General features: G+C 56.6%; 1 protein-coding gene across 2 annotated transcripts; it reads left to right on the top strand.

Moving 5' to 3' along the window:
• Positions 1 to 1,643: 1,643 nt before the first annotated feature.
• On the top strand, positions 1,644 to 14,090 carry GTF2F1 (general transcription factor IIF subunit 1). 2 transcript variants are annotated; one of them, XM_077329833.1, is made up of 14 exons: positions 1,644 to 1,793; positions 2,763 to 2,862; positions 3,717 to 3,763; positions 5,525 to 5,597; positions 5,795 to 5,988; positions 7,140 to 7,310; positions 8,200 to 8,381; positions 8,899 to 9,046; positions 9,840 to 9,901; positions 10,265 to 10,384; positions 11,298 to 11,371; positions 12,388 to 12,526; positions 13,211 to 13,340; positions 13,603 to 14,090. In XM_077329833.1, the coding sequence occupies exons 2-14, from the start codon at positions 2,851 to 2,853 to the stop codon at positions 13,805 to 13,807; spliced, it is 1,557 nt and encodes a 518-aa protein (XP_077185948.1). In that variant the 5' UTR covers positions 1,644 to 1,793; positions 2,763 to 2,850; the 3' UTR covers positions 13,808 to 14,090. The 2 variants fall into 2 exon arrangements, with proteins under 2 accessions (XP_077185948.1, XP_077185949.1); XM_077329834.1 differs by having other exon boundaries at positions 1,687 to 1,803.
• The last annotated feature ends 299 nt before the right edge of the window (positions 14,091 to 14,389 follow it).

The raw sequence follows: 14,389 nt of genomic DNA, 5'->3' as shown, positions 1-14,389 counted from the left end.
GCAGAAATTGTGTGTGGGGGTGTGTGGGGGGGGACAGGGACTGTGAGCTCAGACCCGAGCCAAATGACAGAGCTGAGGAACTACCCCTGGTGACTGAGCAGAACCTCCATGTTCAGGAGCAGTTGACCTCTGAATCCCAGAGTCGGGAGGCAACATCAGGGGAAGGCCTTGGCCATTCTGCCCTGTTGTCGGCCACTGGGCGAGATGGGATGCCAGACTGTCTGGACCCCTGGACTGATCCAGCAGGGCTCTTCTGAGGTTCTTCTTAAACCGGCCGTCTGCTCTTCCAGTAGGATTGCCAACCTCCAGGTGTTGGCTGGAGATCTCCTGGGATTACAACTGATGGCTGCTTTGGAAGGTGCACAGCGAGACATTCTACCTGCTGAGGTCCCTGCCCTCCTCAAACCCCACCCTCCACAGCGTCCACCCTAAAACCTCAAGGAATTTCCCAACCTTGAGTTGGCATCTTTATCTTCCAGGCTTAGGATTTGGTTTGGTAGTAAAGGAAACACACCAATGGTCACAGCTCGTGCTTGTGTCTGGGCGGCAAGGGCATCCATCTCCTTCACTCTGTCCCTGCTCAAGGGAAAGGAAGGGGGTCCTGGAGGTGGAATCCTGGCTCTCCCCCCACCCCTGTACCCCAAAAGGAATGGGCAGGTGAGTCTGAGAGAGCTCAGATCTGGGGGGGGTTCTCTGCTGCTGCTTCTCGGGCACGTTGAGCCTCTCTCTTTGCTGCCTACTGGAGCAGGGGTAGTCAACCTGTGGTCCTCCAGATGTCCATGGACTACAATTCCCAGGAGCCCCTGCCAGCATTCGCTGGCAGGGGCTCCTGGGAATTGTAGTCCATGGACATCTGGAGGACCACAGGTTGACTACCCCTGTACTGGAGGACTGGCTTGACTTAAGCTCGCCAACTCTGGGTAGGGGAATCCCTGGAGATTTAGAAGGGTGAGTTTGGGGCGGGGAGGGGGTCACAGCTGTGTACAGTGTCCTTGAGTCCACACCCCTAAGCTGCCACAGGGGAACTGATCTCTGTTGTTTGGAGAGGGATTATAATTCCAGGAGGTCTCCGGGCACCACCTGGGGGTCGGCAACCCCTGCCCTATCCTGGACCAGTGCTCCTAAAAAACTCAAACCAAACCGGCATGATGAAAATTTGGTCGCCGCCAAAGTGGCAAATCCTTTTTTAGGATCAGGACCCGCGGGCAGGACAATGTGGCTCTCTGGCACCCCGTCCCCATTCAGATCCAGATGTCCCGGCCCCAGCTGCATGTTGGCAACCGTAGGGTGCTCTCTATATCGTTACACACCACTGAGGCTCCGCTCCCCCCAAGCTCCTGGAATCTCCCTCCCCAGAGTTGGCACGCCTATGTCTGCCTGACACAAAGGCATTCCTGGAGGAAATCCGCTTTCGGGAGGACTAGGACAGCCTCTCTGTGCTCTCCCCACCGGCCGAACATCTGCCTGCCATGCAGCAAGTCTTCTTGGCCACGCACGTGGGGGGAGCTTCGTTCGTTGTAAACGGGAACCGGAATTGATGGAGCGGAGTCATAAAGACTGTGACTCTTCAACCCCAGTCGGGTTTCGACGCATGCGTACTGGAAGACCATGCAGGCGAGGTCCGGATTCCGGAACTCCTGAAGACTTGCCGGCCAAAGGCGGGCTTCGACGCATGCGTAGTTGGAGGGACGCAGGAGAGGCGGGACTACCGGGGCGGAAGCGGAAGGCGAAGCTGGCTGCGCCCATCGAGGGCAAGAAGGGCTCAGGTGTTCGAGCGCCCTCCCCGAGGCCAGGTTAGGTCAGGTGCGGCGGCCACGAGCTCTCCTTTCTCCCCCCACCCCCGGCCCGGGCTTAGCCAAGGAACTGCACTCTGCACATGCCTAGGAGCTTTTCCCCTTCAGCTTTCTGTCCCGGGGAAAGGCACTCTGCACATGCCTAGGAGCTCTTCCCCTTCAGCATTCTCTCCCGGGGAAAGGCACTCTGCACATGCCTAGGAGCTCTTCCCCTTCAGCATTCTCTCCCGGGGAAAGGCACTCTGCACATGCCTAGGAACTCTTCCCCTTCAGCATTCTCTCCCGGGGAAAGGCACTCTGCACATGCCTAGGAGCTCTTCCCCTTCAGCATTCTCTCCCGGGGAAAGGCACTCTGCATATGCCTAGGAGCTCTTCCCCTTCAGCGTTCTGTCCTGGGGAAAGGCACTCTGCACATGCCTAGGAGCTCTTCCCCTTCAGCATTCTCTCCCGGGGAAAGGCACTCTGCACATGCCTAGGAGCTCTTCCCCTTCAGCATTCTCTCCCGGGGAAAGTAATTTTCATCCAGGGGAACTGAGCTGTGTAGTCTGGAGAGCAGCTGTAATTCTAGGAGAACACCGGGCCTCCACCTGGAGCTTGGCAACTCTGTAGTCTGCAGAGTCATCATGAATGTGGAAGATTTGCTCCTAGCTAGTGGTTGGCAACACCAGAGGGAACTGATCACTGTAGGCTGGAGGTCCATCATGAATCTAGAAGATCCCCTGGTCTTACCTGGAGGTTGGCAACCCCAAGGGAAACTGCTGTAGTCTGGGGGCTCATGAATCTGGACGATCTCCCGGTCCTATCTGGAGGCTGGCAGCTCAAATTGTCCCTGTCATTTAGATATCAGTTGTGATTCTGGGACATCTCCAGGCCCCACCTGGAGGCTGGCAACCCTCTGCTTGCCCCCAGCATTATTAATCCTCGCCCTCCTCTCCCCTGATTGCTTCTGATGCTCATGTCTCTGTGCAGACCGGATCCGGCTCCCCTCCGCTTCTCCGTTTGGTACTTGTGCAGAGGCTCTGCCCCGGAGACACCGACCGACCGTCCTGGCCCAGAAATGACCTCTTTGGTGAGTTCTCATCCTGCTGGGGCTCAGGCACAGAGCTCTTTGCTGCTTGACGTGGTGGTTGCTTTTTGCACAGAAAGACTCATGCTGGTTAAAAGGAATCCCTGTTGCTCCTGTGGAACGTGTCGCCTTCTAGTAATACGATCTTTCCAGGCAGATCTCTGGTGCAGCCTTATTTGTACAGTTCTGGCCACCATCTCTCAAAACTGGGCTGGGCAAAGTCTAGGGGAGGGCAACCAAGGCGGAGGAGATATTGCGGGGGGGGGGGTTCCATTTAGAAAAGAAATAACAAAAGAGGGACACGCTTGACGTTGATAAAATTATGCCTGTGGTGGAGAGAGACATTTTCCTCCCTCTCCCAAAATACTTGAGGACATCCAAAGAGGCCGAGGGGCAGGAGGCTAAGGACGGACCAGAGGAAATACTCCTTTTGCACAGTGATTGAAATCTGGAATTGGCTGCCAGAGGATGGAGTGATGGCCACAGCCCTAGATGGCCATAGAGGAAGAAGAGGCAGATTCGTGGGGGAGAGGTCTGCCAGCGGCTACCAGCCATGGCGACTGAGAGGAACCTCCACGCTCAGAGCCACAAAACCTCTGAATGCCGGAGCAGGAGGCCACCTCCGCAGGAAGCCTCCGCCCTGTTCTTGGCCATCCAGAGAAACGTGAGCCACAGTATGAGACAGGAGGCTTGAGCCAGATGGACCTTCTCTGGTCTGATCCAGCAGGCCTCTTCTGATGATGTTATTAATGCCTGCCGGTCACTCTGGCGTCTGCGGGGGCTGAGAGGGGAGCCTTGGCCTTCCCTTGCGTGCTCTGGCATTTATATCGTCCACCTCTTTTCTTCTTTTTCTGTAGGGAACCAGCAGCCAGACGGTGACTGAATATGTGGTCCGTGTGCCGAAGTACGTATGCTTCTTCCTTGTTAACGCATGAAGCTTCCTATGCTGGACCGGACCCTTGGTCCATGAAAGTCCGTGATGTCTGTGCTTACAGCAGTGGCTCCGGAGGGTCTCAGCCTGAGATCGTCCACATCATCTACTTCCTTGTTCTTGTGTCTGGAGATGTCAAGGGTTGAACCTGGGCCTTTCTGCCTGCCAAGCAGAGGCTCTGCCACTGAGCCAGGGTCTCAGGCCAAGGTCTTTCCCATCCCCTCCTGCCTGGTCCTTCTAACTGGAGACGCCGGGGATTGAACCTGGGACCTTCCGCAGGCCAAGCAGAGGCTCTGCCACTAAGCCAGGGTCTCAGGCCAAGGTCTTTGCCATCCCCTCCTGCCTGGTCCTTCTAACTGGAGATGCCGGGGATTGAACCTGGGATCTTCTGCCTGCCAAGCAGAGGCTCTGCCACTGAGCCAGGGTCTCAGGCCAAGGTCTTTCCCATCCCCTCCTGCCTGGTCCTTCTAACTGGAGATGCCGGGGATTGAACCTGGGATCTTCTGCCTGCCAAGCAGAGGCTCTGCCACTGAGCCAGGGTCTCAGGCCAAGGTCTTTGCCATCCCCTCCTGCCTGGTCCTTCTAACTGGAGATGCCGGGGATTGAACCTGGGATCTTCTGCCTGCCAAGCAGAGGCTCTGCCACTGAGCCAGGGTCTCAGGCCAAGGTCTTTCCCATCCCCTCCTGCCTGGTCCTTCTAACTGGAGATGCCGGGGATTGAACCTGGGATCTTCTGCCTGCCAAGCAGAGGCTCTGCCACTGAGCCAGGGTCTCAGGCCAAGGTCTTTCCCATCCCCTCCTGCCTGGTCCTTCTAACTGGAGACGCCGGGGATTGAACCTGGGACCTTCCGCAGGCCAAGCAGAGGCTCTGCCACTAAGCCAGGGTCTCCTGCCAAGGTCCTTCCCATCCCCTCCTGCCTGGTCCTTTTGACTGAAGATGCCACTGGGGATTGAACCTGGGACCTTCTGCCTGCCAAGCAGAGGCTCTGCCACTGAGCCAGGGTCTCAGGCCAAGGTCTTTCCCATCCCCTCCTGCCTGGTCCTTTTGGCTGGAGATGCCACTGGGGATTGAACCTGGGACCTTCTGCCTGCCAAGCAGAGGCTCTGCCACTGAGCCAGGGTCTCAGGCCAAGGTCTTTCCCATCCCCTCCTGCCTGGTCCTTCTAACTGGAGATGCCGGGGATTGAACCTGGGACCTTCTGCCTGCCAAGCAGGGGCTCTGCCACTGAGCCAGGGTCTCAGGCCAAGGTCTTCCCCATCCCCTCCTGCCTGGTCCTTCTAACTGGAGAGGCCGGGGATTGAACCTGGGACCTCCTGCCTGCCAAGCAGAAGCTCTGCCACTGAGCCAGGGTCTCAGGCCAAGGTCTTTCCCATCCCCTCCTGCCTGGTCCTTCTAACTGGAGATGCCGGGGATTGAACCTGGGACCTTCCGCAGGCCAAGCAGAGGCTCTGCCACTAAGCCAGGGTCTCCTGCCAAGGTCCTTCCCATCCCCTCCTGCCTGGTCCTTTCAGCTAGAGATGCTGGGGATTGAACCTGAGACCTCCTACATGTCAAGCAGAGGCTCTGCCACTGAGCCAGGGGAGATGCCGGGGACAGAACTTGGGGCCTCCTGCTCTCCAAGTAGATGGTCTGCCACGGAGCCAGGGCCCCTCCTCTCAGGTAGAGTTTTCCAGTTTTGCACCTGCCTGCATCTCCTGGCTTGCGGCTGATTTTCTTTCTCCCTCTGCCCGCAGGAACACCTCCAAAAAGTATAACATCATGGCCTTCAACGCTGCTGACAAAGTCAGCTTTGCCACCTGGCACCAGGTAGGTCCCTGTTGCTTGCTCTGCAGGCGGAAGAGCGCCTTGGCCTCTCTGAGATGCTGCCTCTGCCCTCCTTGCTTCAGGCTGGAAGGATTATGGGGAACTCCCATTTGCTCCCGGAACTTGGAGATCAGCAGGCAGGTGGCGGCATCCTTCCCACGGTGGCCGCCTTCTCCTCTGCACCCTCTTTCCCTCCCCAGGCCAAGATGGAGCGAGATCTGAGCAACAAGAAGATCTACCAAGAGGAGGAGATGCCGGAGTCGGGAGCCGGCAGCGAGTTCAACCGCAAGCTGCGCGAGGAGGCCCGCCGGAAGAAATACGGCATCGTCCTGAAGGAGTTCAAGGTGGAGGACCAGCCCTGGCTCCTGAAAGTCAACGGCAAGGCCGGCCGCAGGTGAGCCCTTGGGCCTGGCCTGGCCTTAACGGGTTGCTCTCGCTTCTCCTTGCTCTCCTGGGGGCCGTTTCTCCGGCTTTGTCAACCATCCCAAGGACTCTTTCCTGGGAGTAAGTGCCATTGAATAACACAGGGCTTGCTTCTGAGGAGACCAGCTTAGGGCTCTAATTGGTGTCATTAAAGCTCTTGGTTCTATTTAAACTGCGTGCTTTAATTTGTTTGTCTGTTTGTTTGGCTTTTATGCTGCCGCTCCCAGGCAGCTTGCCCGCAGTGGCTCACAGCAAAATTAAAAAATACAATTCCCCGCTCACCCTCCAGCCCCACCCCCTTACCAAGCTGCCACAAAATGCTTGGGGAGATGCAAGGACAGGGTGCCAAGGAGGACAAAGGTGTCAGAGGAGGGGCCAGATCTTCCTCCACAGGGCCTCAACCAAACACCTGGCAGAAAGGTTCTGTGTTCCAGGCCCTGTGGAACTGAAGAAGCTCCTGCAGGGCCCTCAGCTCCTCCAGGAGCTCATCCCACCAGGCCCTGGCAGTGGTCGAGGGCAGGTAATCTTCCCAAATGCCAGGCCCCACCAGGCTGAAGGTTGAGTTGGAGATGAAGCTGGTGAACGTGGGACTTCAAAATGTTTCTGGGAAATGCAGCCAAATCGCAGCTGACTGGTGCTGACCCCTCAAGGGTTTCTCAAGGTGAGAGGCAGTCAGAGGTGGCCCGTGGGCTTCATTGGTGGTCTCCCTTCCTAGCACGAACCAAGGCTGACCAGCTGAGCTTCTGAGATTCGATGAGGCCAGGCTAGGCTGGGTCCTCCAGGTCCCGGCAAAAAACAAGCAGGTGGTCTGTCCTTCCCTGCCTCTGCAGGACAACCTGGACTTCCTCAGTGGTCTCCCCTCCAAACATGAACCAAGGCCGACCCTGCTTAGATAATAAGGTCAGGAAGGTTTGTGCACCAGTTCCGGATTCAGAGTCTGTGCGTCTTCCAGCTTTCCTGTAGTCATGCAAGAACTAGAACCCAGGAGCAATTTTCTTGGTGAACAGCAGATAAAAAGTTGGGGAAGATTTTGTGTTGCCATCCCAGCTGGACATTCCTGGAGGGGAATTTTCTCCCCCCGTCCCAAAGCGAGGACCTCTGACGCGGTTTCTTTTGGCTCAGGTTCAAGGGGGTGAAGAAGGGGGGCGTGACCGAAAACACCTCCTACTACATCTTCACCCAGTGCGCCGACGGTGCTTTCGAAGCCTTCCCCGTCAACACCTGGTACAACTTCACGCCCATCGCCAAGCACCGCACCCTGACCGCGGAGGAGGCGGAAGAGGAGTGGGAGCGGTGAGTGAGTGGGCCCCCCCCCCCAGGGTGTTCCTTCCTTCCTGCCCCCCAAGTCCTCACACTTTGGCCAACGAAGGCTGAAGCCGCTGCTTCTGAACCAGCAGCCAGCGGGGTGCCGTGGTTAGGAGCATCAGCCTCTCATCTGTCGAGCCGGGTTTGATTCCCCGCCCCGCGTGTAGCCAGCTGGGGGACCAGGCCTGGCCTCAAGGTGGAAGGGTGCCATCTCTAACAGCTCTGTCAGGGCCCAGGGTTCAACCGGCAGCTCTCTCCACCAGCTTGGAGCCAGGGCCAAAAAGGTTGAGGACAGGGGCCACCAACAAGTTTATTGAGTTTTTAGACCGCTGTTCCCCAATTTGGTCTCGTGGCGGTTTACAACATCACAGCTAAAACACAATAATACCCCCAAATTACATCATGCGTCATACATCATGCAACACACAAGCGGCCGTGGTCACAGTTCTAATCCCAGTTTCCCAGTTTGCCCTGTGTGGGAAAGTAACATTCCAAGAGAGTGGGGAGCCAATCCAGTAGATCTAATATAACAATCTCGATGTTGGAGATCTTCGTATGGGAGATACGTCCTCAGAACGACTAACAGGGGAACTGCCCCATGGCCTCAACCGTCTGCAGAGTACGGGGCTCTTCAGACCCTGCAGGGCCTTAAAGGTCAACGGCAAGACCTTGAACCCGATCCAGAATTGGGTTGTGCACTTCGGCGGCTGAAGCGGCCGTTCCAGCCCGAAGCAGCCAGCATGTGCTGGCTGCTTCGGGCCGGAACGGCCGCTTCGGCCACCGAAGCGCACAACCGTAAGTCCGGCGCCCAGGGCAGCTGCTGGAGGGCCAGCTGAATATCCCCCCCCCGCCCCCCGCCCCCGATCCTCCTTTGCAGGCGGAACAAGGTCTTGAACCACTTCAGCATCATGCAGCAGCGGCGGCTGAAGAACCAAGGCGAGGAGGAGGAGGAGGAGAAGGAGAAGAAGAGCAAGAAGAAAAGCAGCGAACTCCGGATCCACGACCTGGAAGAAGAGCTGGAGATGAGCTCGGACGAAAGCGAGATGAGCGAGGCTGACGGTGCGGGGGAGGGGCAGGGGGCCGGGGAGGGGTGGGCAGAAACACCCCCCACCCCCCCCATGAGGGGCCTGGGCTCTGAGGGGCTCCTGTGCGGCCCCACACTGGGCCTCCCGTCCTCCCTCGCTGGGGTGTTCTGGCGAAACGTCCCCTGCTTGGCCAAGCCTCCCAGGGATGCCCCAAAGGGAACATAATGGGCCGTCTGCAGTCTAGCCGTGGCTTTAGGCCTCCTCATGCTGTCGGGAGACACAGTTGAGCCACCTTTCGCACTCGGGCTCTTTCTAGAGCCCTTTCAGAACAGGGCTCTTCCAGGTTTCTCGGCTCTTGCTTCTAGGGCTAGAGAGTGCCCTGGTTGGACCCTCTCCCCCCCTCTCCCCACATCCTTCTCTGTTTCCAAAGAGTTGCCTGGGGAGACGGCATTTTGGGCAACCTGTGCCAGAGAGTTCTGCAGGTGCTGCTCACGGTGTCTCCGCTCGGGCCGAGGTGAGAGAGGGAAACAAGGCTCTGTGCCGTTCTGCAGGTGAGAAGCCGGCCAAGCCCAAGAAGGGAGCCCCGCAGAACAAGAAGAAGAAGAAGAAAAAGAAGGGATCGGACGATGAGGCCTTTGAGGACAGCGACGACGGGGACTTCGAGGGCCAGGAGGTGGACTACATGTCCGATGGGTCAAGGTGGGCTTCCCAGCTTCGGAGGAGAACAAGTACAGCTTCCCCCTCCGCATTTAGGCTACTCTCCACATCTCCCTTTAGGAACTAGTTTAAAAGGGAGGGGGGCTGCAGCTCAGGGGCAGAGCCTCTGCTTGGCAGGCAGAAGGTCCCAGGTTCAATCCCCAGCATCTCCAGTTAGAAGGACCAGGCAGGAGGGGATGGGAAAGACCTTGGCCTGAGACCCTGGCTCAGGGGCAGAGCCTCTGCTTGGCAGGCAGTAGGTCCCAGGTTCAATCCCTGGCATCTCCAGTTAAAAGGACCAGGCAGGAGGGGATGGGAAAGACCTTGGCCTGAGACCCTGGCTCAGTGGCAGAGCCTCTGCTTGGCAGGCAGAAGGTCCCAGGCTCAATCCCTCATAATAAGACAGTGGTTCAGTATAAGGCAGCTTCATACATTTGCTTAGGAAAAAAAAATGTTTTCCTGGCAATTTTTCTTCAAGCTTCCCTAGCATAAATCTGGAAGGTTAGTTAGCTTTATGGACCTTTGATACTAATAGACCCAAATTATATGGCTTAAAGTATAAAGTATAAGGTACATAATAAAATATAAGAATTAGGTAGTGGGTTGAAGACTTTGTTTGTATCCCTGAAAAAAACCCGATTAAGAAATAAGTCTACTGAGAAAGTAAAATACGAAAACGAGGCTTTATACTTAGGAACTCTTTCTGAATAAAGCTTTTTGCCATCGCCAGCTTGGAAATGTCTTTCTGTTCATTCATCTTCGGCTGACGGGTCGTCTCTGCTTGGTTTCATTGCAGCAGTTCCATGGAGGACATGGCAGGCAAGCCCAAAGTGACCAAGGAGGAAGACATCCCAAAAGGTCAGCCCCCCCAAACCAGAGATGGCTTCTCGCTGACAAGCGGAGAATCCAGATCATGGCAGGCTCTAAATAGCTAGAAATAAACAGACCAGCCGAGGGCTGGGGGGCCAGAAGGGGGCTCTGGCGGAGACAGCCGTTCTCCCTGCTTGGAGAGCTTTGTGGCTGAGCACACCGTGCAGAGTGAGAGCAGCTGAAAGCACCCTGCAGGCTTGCTACATCACCCAAGGGAGAAGCCCTCAGGGGAAGGAGTTCTGGTGGGCAATTCCACGTTTCCCACGCCCAAGTCGCACAGAACAAACTCTGGGGGGCGGGTTGAGTCTCCCCAGCTCCAGGTGGGTGACGGGACCCCTGGTCGCCCTGCAGGGATAGACGAAGCCAGCGAAAGCAGCGAAGACAGTGAGGAGGAGAAGCCGGCCGAGGAGAAGGAGGAGGAGGAAGAGGAGAAGAAGGCCCCCACTCCACAGGACAAGAAGAAGAAGAAAGGTGGGTCGAGCAGGCGGCCGGAGGGGAGGGGAAGGGCGGGGAGGGGGCACTAAAAGGTCTGCCATCCCGCTTCCCTGGGTATGTCCTCTCAGCCTTTTAGTGAGAATGAGTCAGGTTTCTAGTCCTCCTGGCTGTGAAGATGTATTCAGAGGTGTTTGAGCCGTTCCTGCAGGGAGGAGAGGGAGCGCCCTGCGTCGCCTCTTCCTTCTCCCCGTGAGTGATGGTGGAAGGGCCAGGAAGGGCCATGATGGGAGGCAGGAGCTGGCCCTTCCAGAGGCCGGGTGGTCCTGCAGAGTCCTTGTATGGGCCTTGGGAGTGGCCGGTCTTTGTGAAGGCAGCCATGCCAGACTGGGATTTTGTTGAGCTGAAATCCATGATGGTTCATAGCCAGAAGGCCTAGAGCAGGGGTAGTCAAACTGCGGCCCGCCAGATGTCCATGGACTGCAATTCCCATGGGCATTCGCTGGCAGGGGCTCCTGGGAATTGTAGTCCATGGACATCTGGAGGGCCGCAGTTTGACTACCCCTGGCCTAGAGGGAACTCTCTGTCTGGGGCAGGGGTGCTCTGTCGGTTTGCTGCTTGGGGAGCAATGGGGTGGGGGAGAGGTGCTTCTGGGGTTCTGGCCCCACTGCTGGACCTCCTGATGGTCCCTGGGCTTTGGCCACTGCGTGACACAGAGTGTTGGGCTGGAGGGGCCTCTGGCCTGATCCAACAGGGCTTCTCTTCTGTTCTTATGCCTGAGGCAGGGATGTTCTGTGTTGTTGGTGCTTGGGGGGCCACAGTGGGAGGGCTTCTGGAGTTCTGGCCCCACTGCTGGACCTCCTGAGGGCCCCTGGGCTTTGGCCCCTATGGGGCACAGAGGGTTGGGTTGGGGGGGCTACTTGGCTTCTCTGACGTTGGGTCTACTTTTCAGACACCAGCGACGAGTCTGAGACCTCGGAAGACAGCGACATTGAAAGCGAGGCGGCTTCTGCGCTCTTCATGACGGTAATGCTGCCCGTGGGGGGGTAGTCTTGGTGTGGGGCTCAGCTTCTCCATGTGCAGGATGAGCTTGCTCCTGTTTGGCTTCCAGGTGCGGGAGGAACACTGACTGAGTGATCCCTCTCTGGTGGAGAAGAACTTTCCTGCAAGTAGAAACATTCCTGCTCAGGCTGTTGCTTGTCTCCCTGAGAAGCCTGTTCACTACATGCAGTGATTGCTTAAAAAAAACTTTTCAAGCTTCTGTGGCAGAGTGATGATTCAAACCTGGGTCCCCCAGATCTTTGTCAGACACTTTTAACCACTGTGCCACGTTGGCTCTCTCCTTTGTCGATGCATGGAGGCCCCAGAGCTGAGTTCGAGTGCTGACCACTTTGCTCCTGTACAATCCCAGCAGTGCAGCTGGATTTGAGTTCTGGTTGCCACAAGATTTGAGGGAATGAACTTTTGAGAGTCAGAGCTCCCTTCGTCAGATACAAGCTTTGCCTCTTGAAAGCTTGAAAGCTTAGACCTCCTTTTGGTTCCAAGGTGCTCCTGGACTCGAATCCAGCTGTTCAGCTGCCAACTGACACAGATGCCCTCTGCCACCCAGGGAGGGTCCCCTGCAGAAGCGGAAATGTTGGTTTTGCCAGCAGGGATGTGTGAAGGTCACCATGGAGAAGCAGAATTTGTCTTTGACTGGAGTGGGTGGTCTCGGGAGTCTGTCCCAAATGCTTATTTATTTGTTTACTTTATGGTTTGATTTATATCCCGCCTCTCCCGCATCGTGGAACCCGTGTCCCACCTGCCCCCGGTGTGGGATAGAGTGTCGGGCTGGAAGCCAAGAGACCCGCGTTAGAATCCACATTTTTACCCTGCTAGCTTGCTGGCCACCTCACAGGATTGCTGTGGAGATAAAAATGGAGGAGGGGGGAGAACTGTGTGAGCTGCTTGTGATCCCCCTGGGAGAGGAGGACAAGGGATCAGGGGAAGAAATCAGTCTGCCTGGCAGTGAGAGGGGACCTTAATGGAGCCTTGCTCTGCAGAAGAAAAAGACGCCTCCGAAGAAGGAGAGGAAGGGCTCTGCCAGCAGCTCCCAGGGCAACAGCCGTCCGGGGACGCCCACCGTGGACATGGGCAGCACCTCCTCGACCCTGCGGGCGGCAGCCACCAAACTGGAGCAAGGTACTGCCAAGGGTGTCAGAAGTGTTGTGCCCTTTTATCCTGGCCCCCCAGTCCTCTCTGCTGCCCTTGGCCTCGCTTCCTGCTGCTGGCCGAAGAAATGACAGCAAAGTCCTACCTAAAGCACAGCCGCAGATATTGGGAACAAGGTCTGTGTCCAGGGGCACCTCTAAGACCAACCAAGTTTAATTCTGGCTTCGTCTGATACATTGGAACCTTTATACAGAGGGAGGGAGTTGCTAGGAAGGGCTAATTGGAGCCAAGATATATATGCTGTGTACAGCTAAGATTGGATTATTTATTTAGTCATATTTATTTATAATCATATTTATATACCGCCACTCAAGAATACTGGCTTGTGGCCATTTAAAGCCGTTGGTAAGACCTGTGAATGGCAGCAAATCAGGATAGTTAACAAACATGCCAGAACCGAGCGACTTCACATGTGTAGTGACATAAGAACCCGCTATCTCTGTTAAGCCCTGGGGGTACCATTGTCCTGAGTGTTGCATTATCATAAAACTTTTGTCTCTTCCACAAGACCTTCCCACTCCCTGAGTTGGCCCCATTCTCAGTCCCCTTCTCAGCGTGTCCCAGTTCTCAGACCCCCCTGCCAGGGAGAAAGATAGTTATGGGCACCCCTGCTGTAAAGGTTCTCAGATGGGTTTCTCTGCTTCCTTGCAACAGGCAAACGGCAAGCAGGATCCAGCGAGCCCCCTACGGCCAAGAGGCTCAAACTGGATGCTGGGTCCCAGGCGGCCTCCTCGGGGAAATCCACCCCCCAGCCGCAGTCGGGAAAGTCAACACCCAGCAGTGGGTAAGTGAAGCCTGCCAGCGCTTGGGACTCTGCAAGCTCCAGCTGGGCTCATCCCACCAGCTAGGGACCTGGTTGGGATTCAAAGAACGGGGTGTTCTTTCGGGGGTGTGGGTAGCTTCTTACAGTCCCAGTTTCTGCCCGCCAGTCACGTTTGCATGGGTGGGCAAGGTACACAACTGCCCAGAGGACTTCCTGCTGTAAGCGGGCAGGCGGGAGCCCCCTGTGCGTGTCCTGCCTGCAGCCGTGCCTTTGCGCTTTGCAGGGACGTGCAGCTGACGGAGGATGCCGTACGGCGCTACTTGACCCGGAAGCCCATGACCACCAAGGACCTGCTGAAGAAGTTCCAGACCAAGAAGACGGGCCTGAGCAGCGAGCAGACGGTCAACGTCCTGGCCCAGATCCTCAAGCGCCTCAACCCCCAACGCAAGAATATCAACGACAAGATGCACTTCTTTCTGAAGGAGTGAGGCGCAGTCGGGCTCGGCCCCCCGCCACCGTGCACCCGCCCCTCGCCCGGAAGCAGCAGCTGGGCAGCGGGGCTCAGAACTCGGACCTGGGGGTCGGCTTCAGCCTTGGTGAGAAAGAAGTCTCCCTGGGGCGAGATCCCTTCCTTAGGAGATCCCTTCCCGTGTCGTAGATGATCACCACGTGTTTAGGAGCACCGGAAGCCCGGTCTCTTTCCGAGTAATCAGTGTTGACTCCGCAATATGCCAGGATTCACGAATAAAAGGCTGTCTTTTAAAAATAAAAGAGGAACTTCTCACACTTTCCCTCCCGGGTTACTGTTCTCGCCCGCTAGACTCCCTTGACGGGGGCAGCGAATTGTTCCCATCTCGTTCTGTTTCCTCCCAAAGAGAGGAGAGGGCAGAAATCCCGGACTCCTCCACAAGCCCTTTCCTGGCCTCTCAAACTCCAGTGGGATTATTTAAACATGGAATTCCCAGTTTGTAAACAGACACAGTGGAGGACCTGAGGGGACTGGGTGGTGGTGGGAATAATTGTCATTTCATTTTCCCTCTCTGCCTCTTTGACTCCTCCTGGTCTTTCCC

The sequence above is a fragment of the Paroedura picta genome, chromosome 3 (genome assembly GCF_049243985.1).
Source record: "Paroedura picta isolate Pp20150507F chromosome 3, Ppicta_v3.0, whole genome shotgun sequence".
NCBI classification, from domain to species: domain Eukaryota; kingdom Metazoa; phylum Chordata; class Lepidosauria; order Squamata; family Gekkonidae; genus Paroedura; species Paroedura picta.
This window is presented reverse-complemented; position numbering and strand designations above follow the sequence as displayed.

Excerpts from the sequence above, each read along its gene's own strand:
- GTF2F1 (XM_077329833.1), top strand. Across the intron at positions 11,372-12,387 it reads CTTCTGCGCTCTTCATGACG|AAGAAAAAGACGCCTCCGAA; the intron begins GTAATGCTGCCC and ends CTTGCTCTGCAG. Across the intron at positions 12,527-13,210 it reads AGCCACCAAACTGGAGCAAG|GCAAACGGCAAGCAGGATCC; the intron begins GTACTGCCAAGG and ends TCCTTGCAACAG.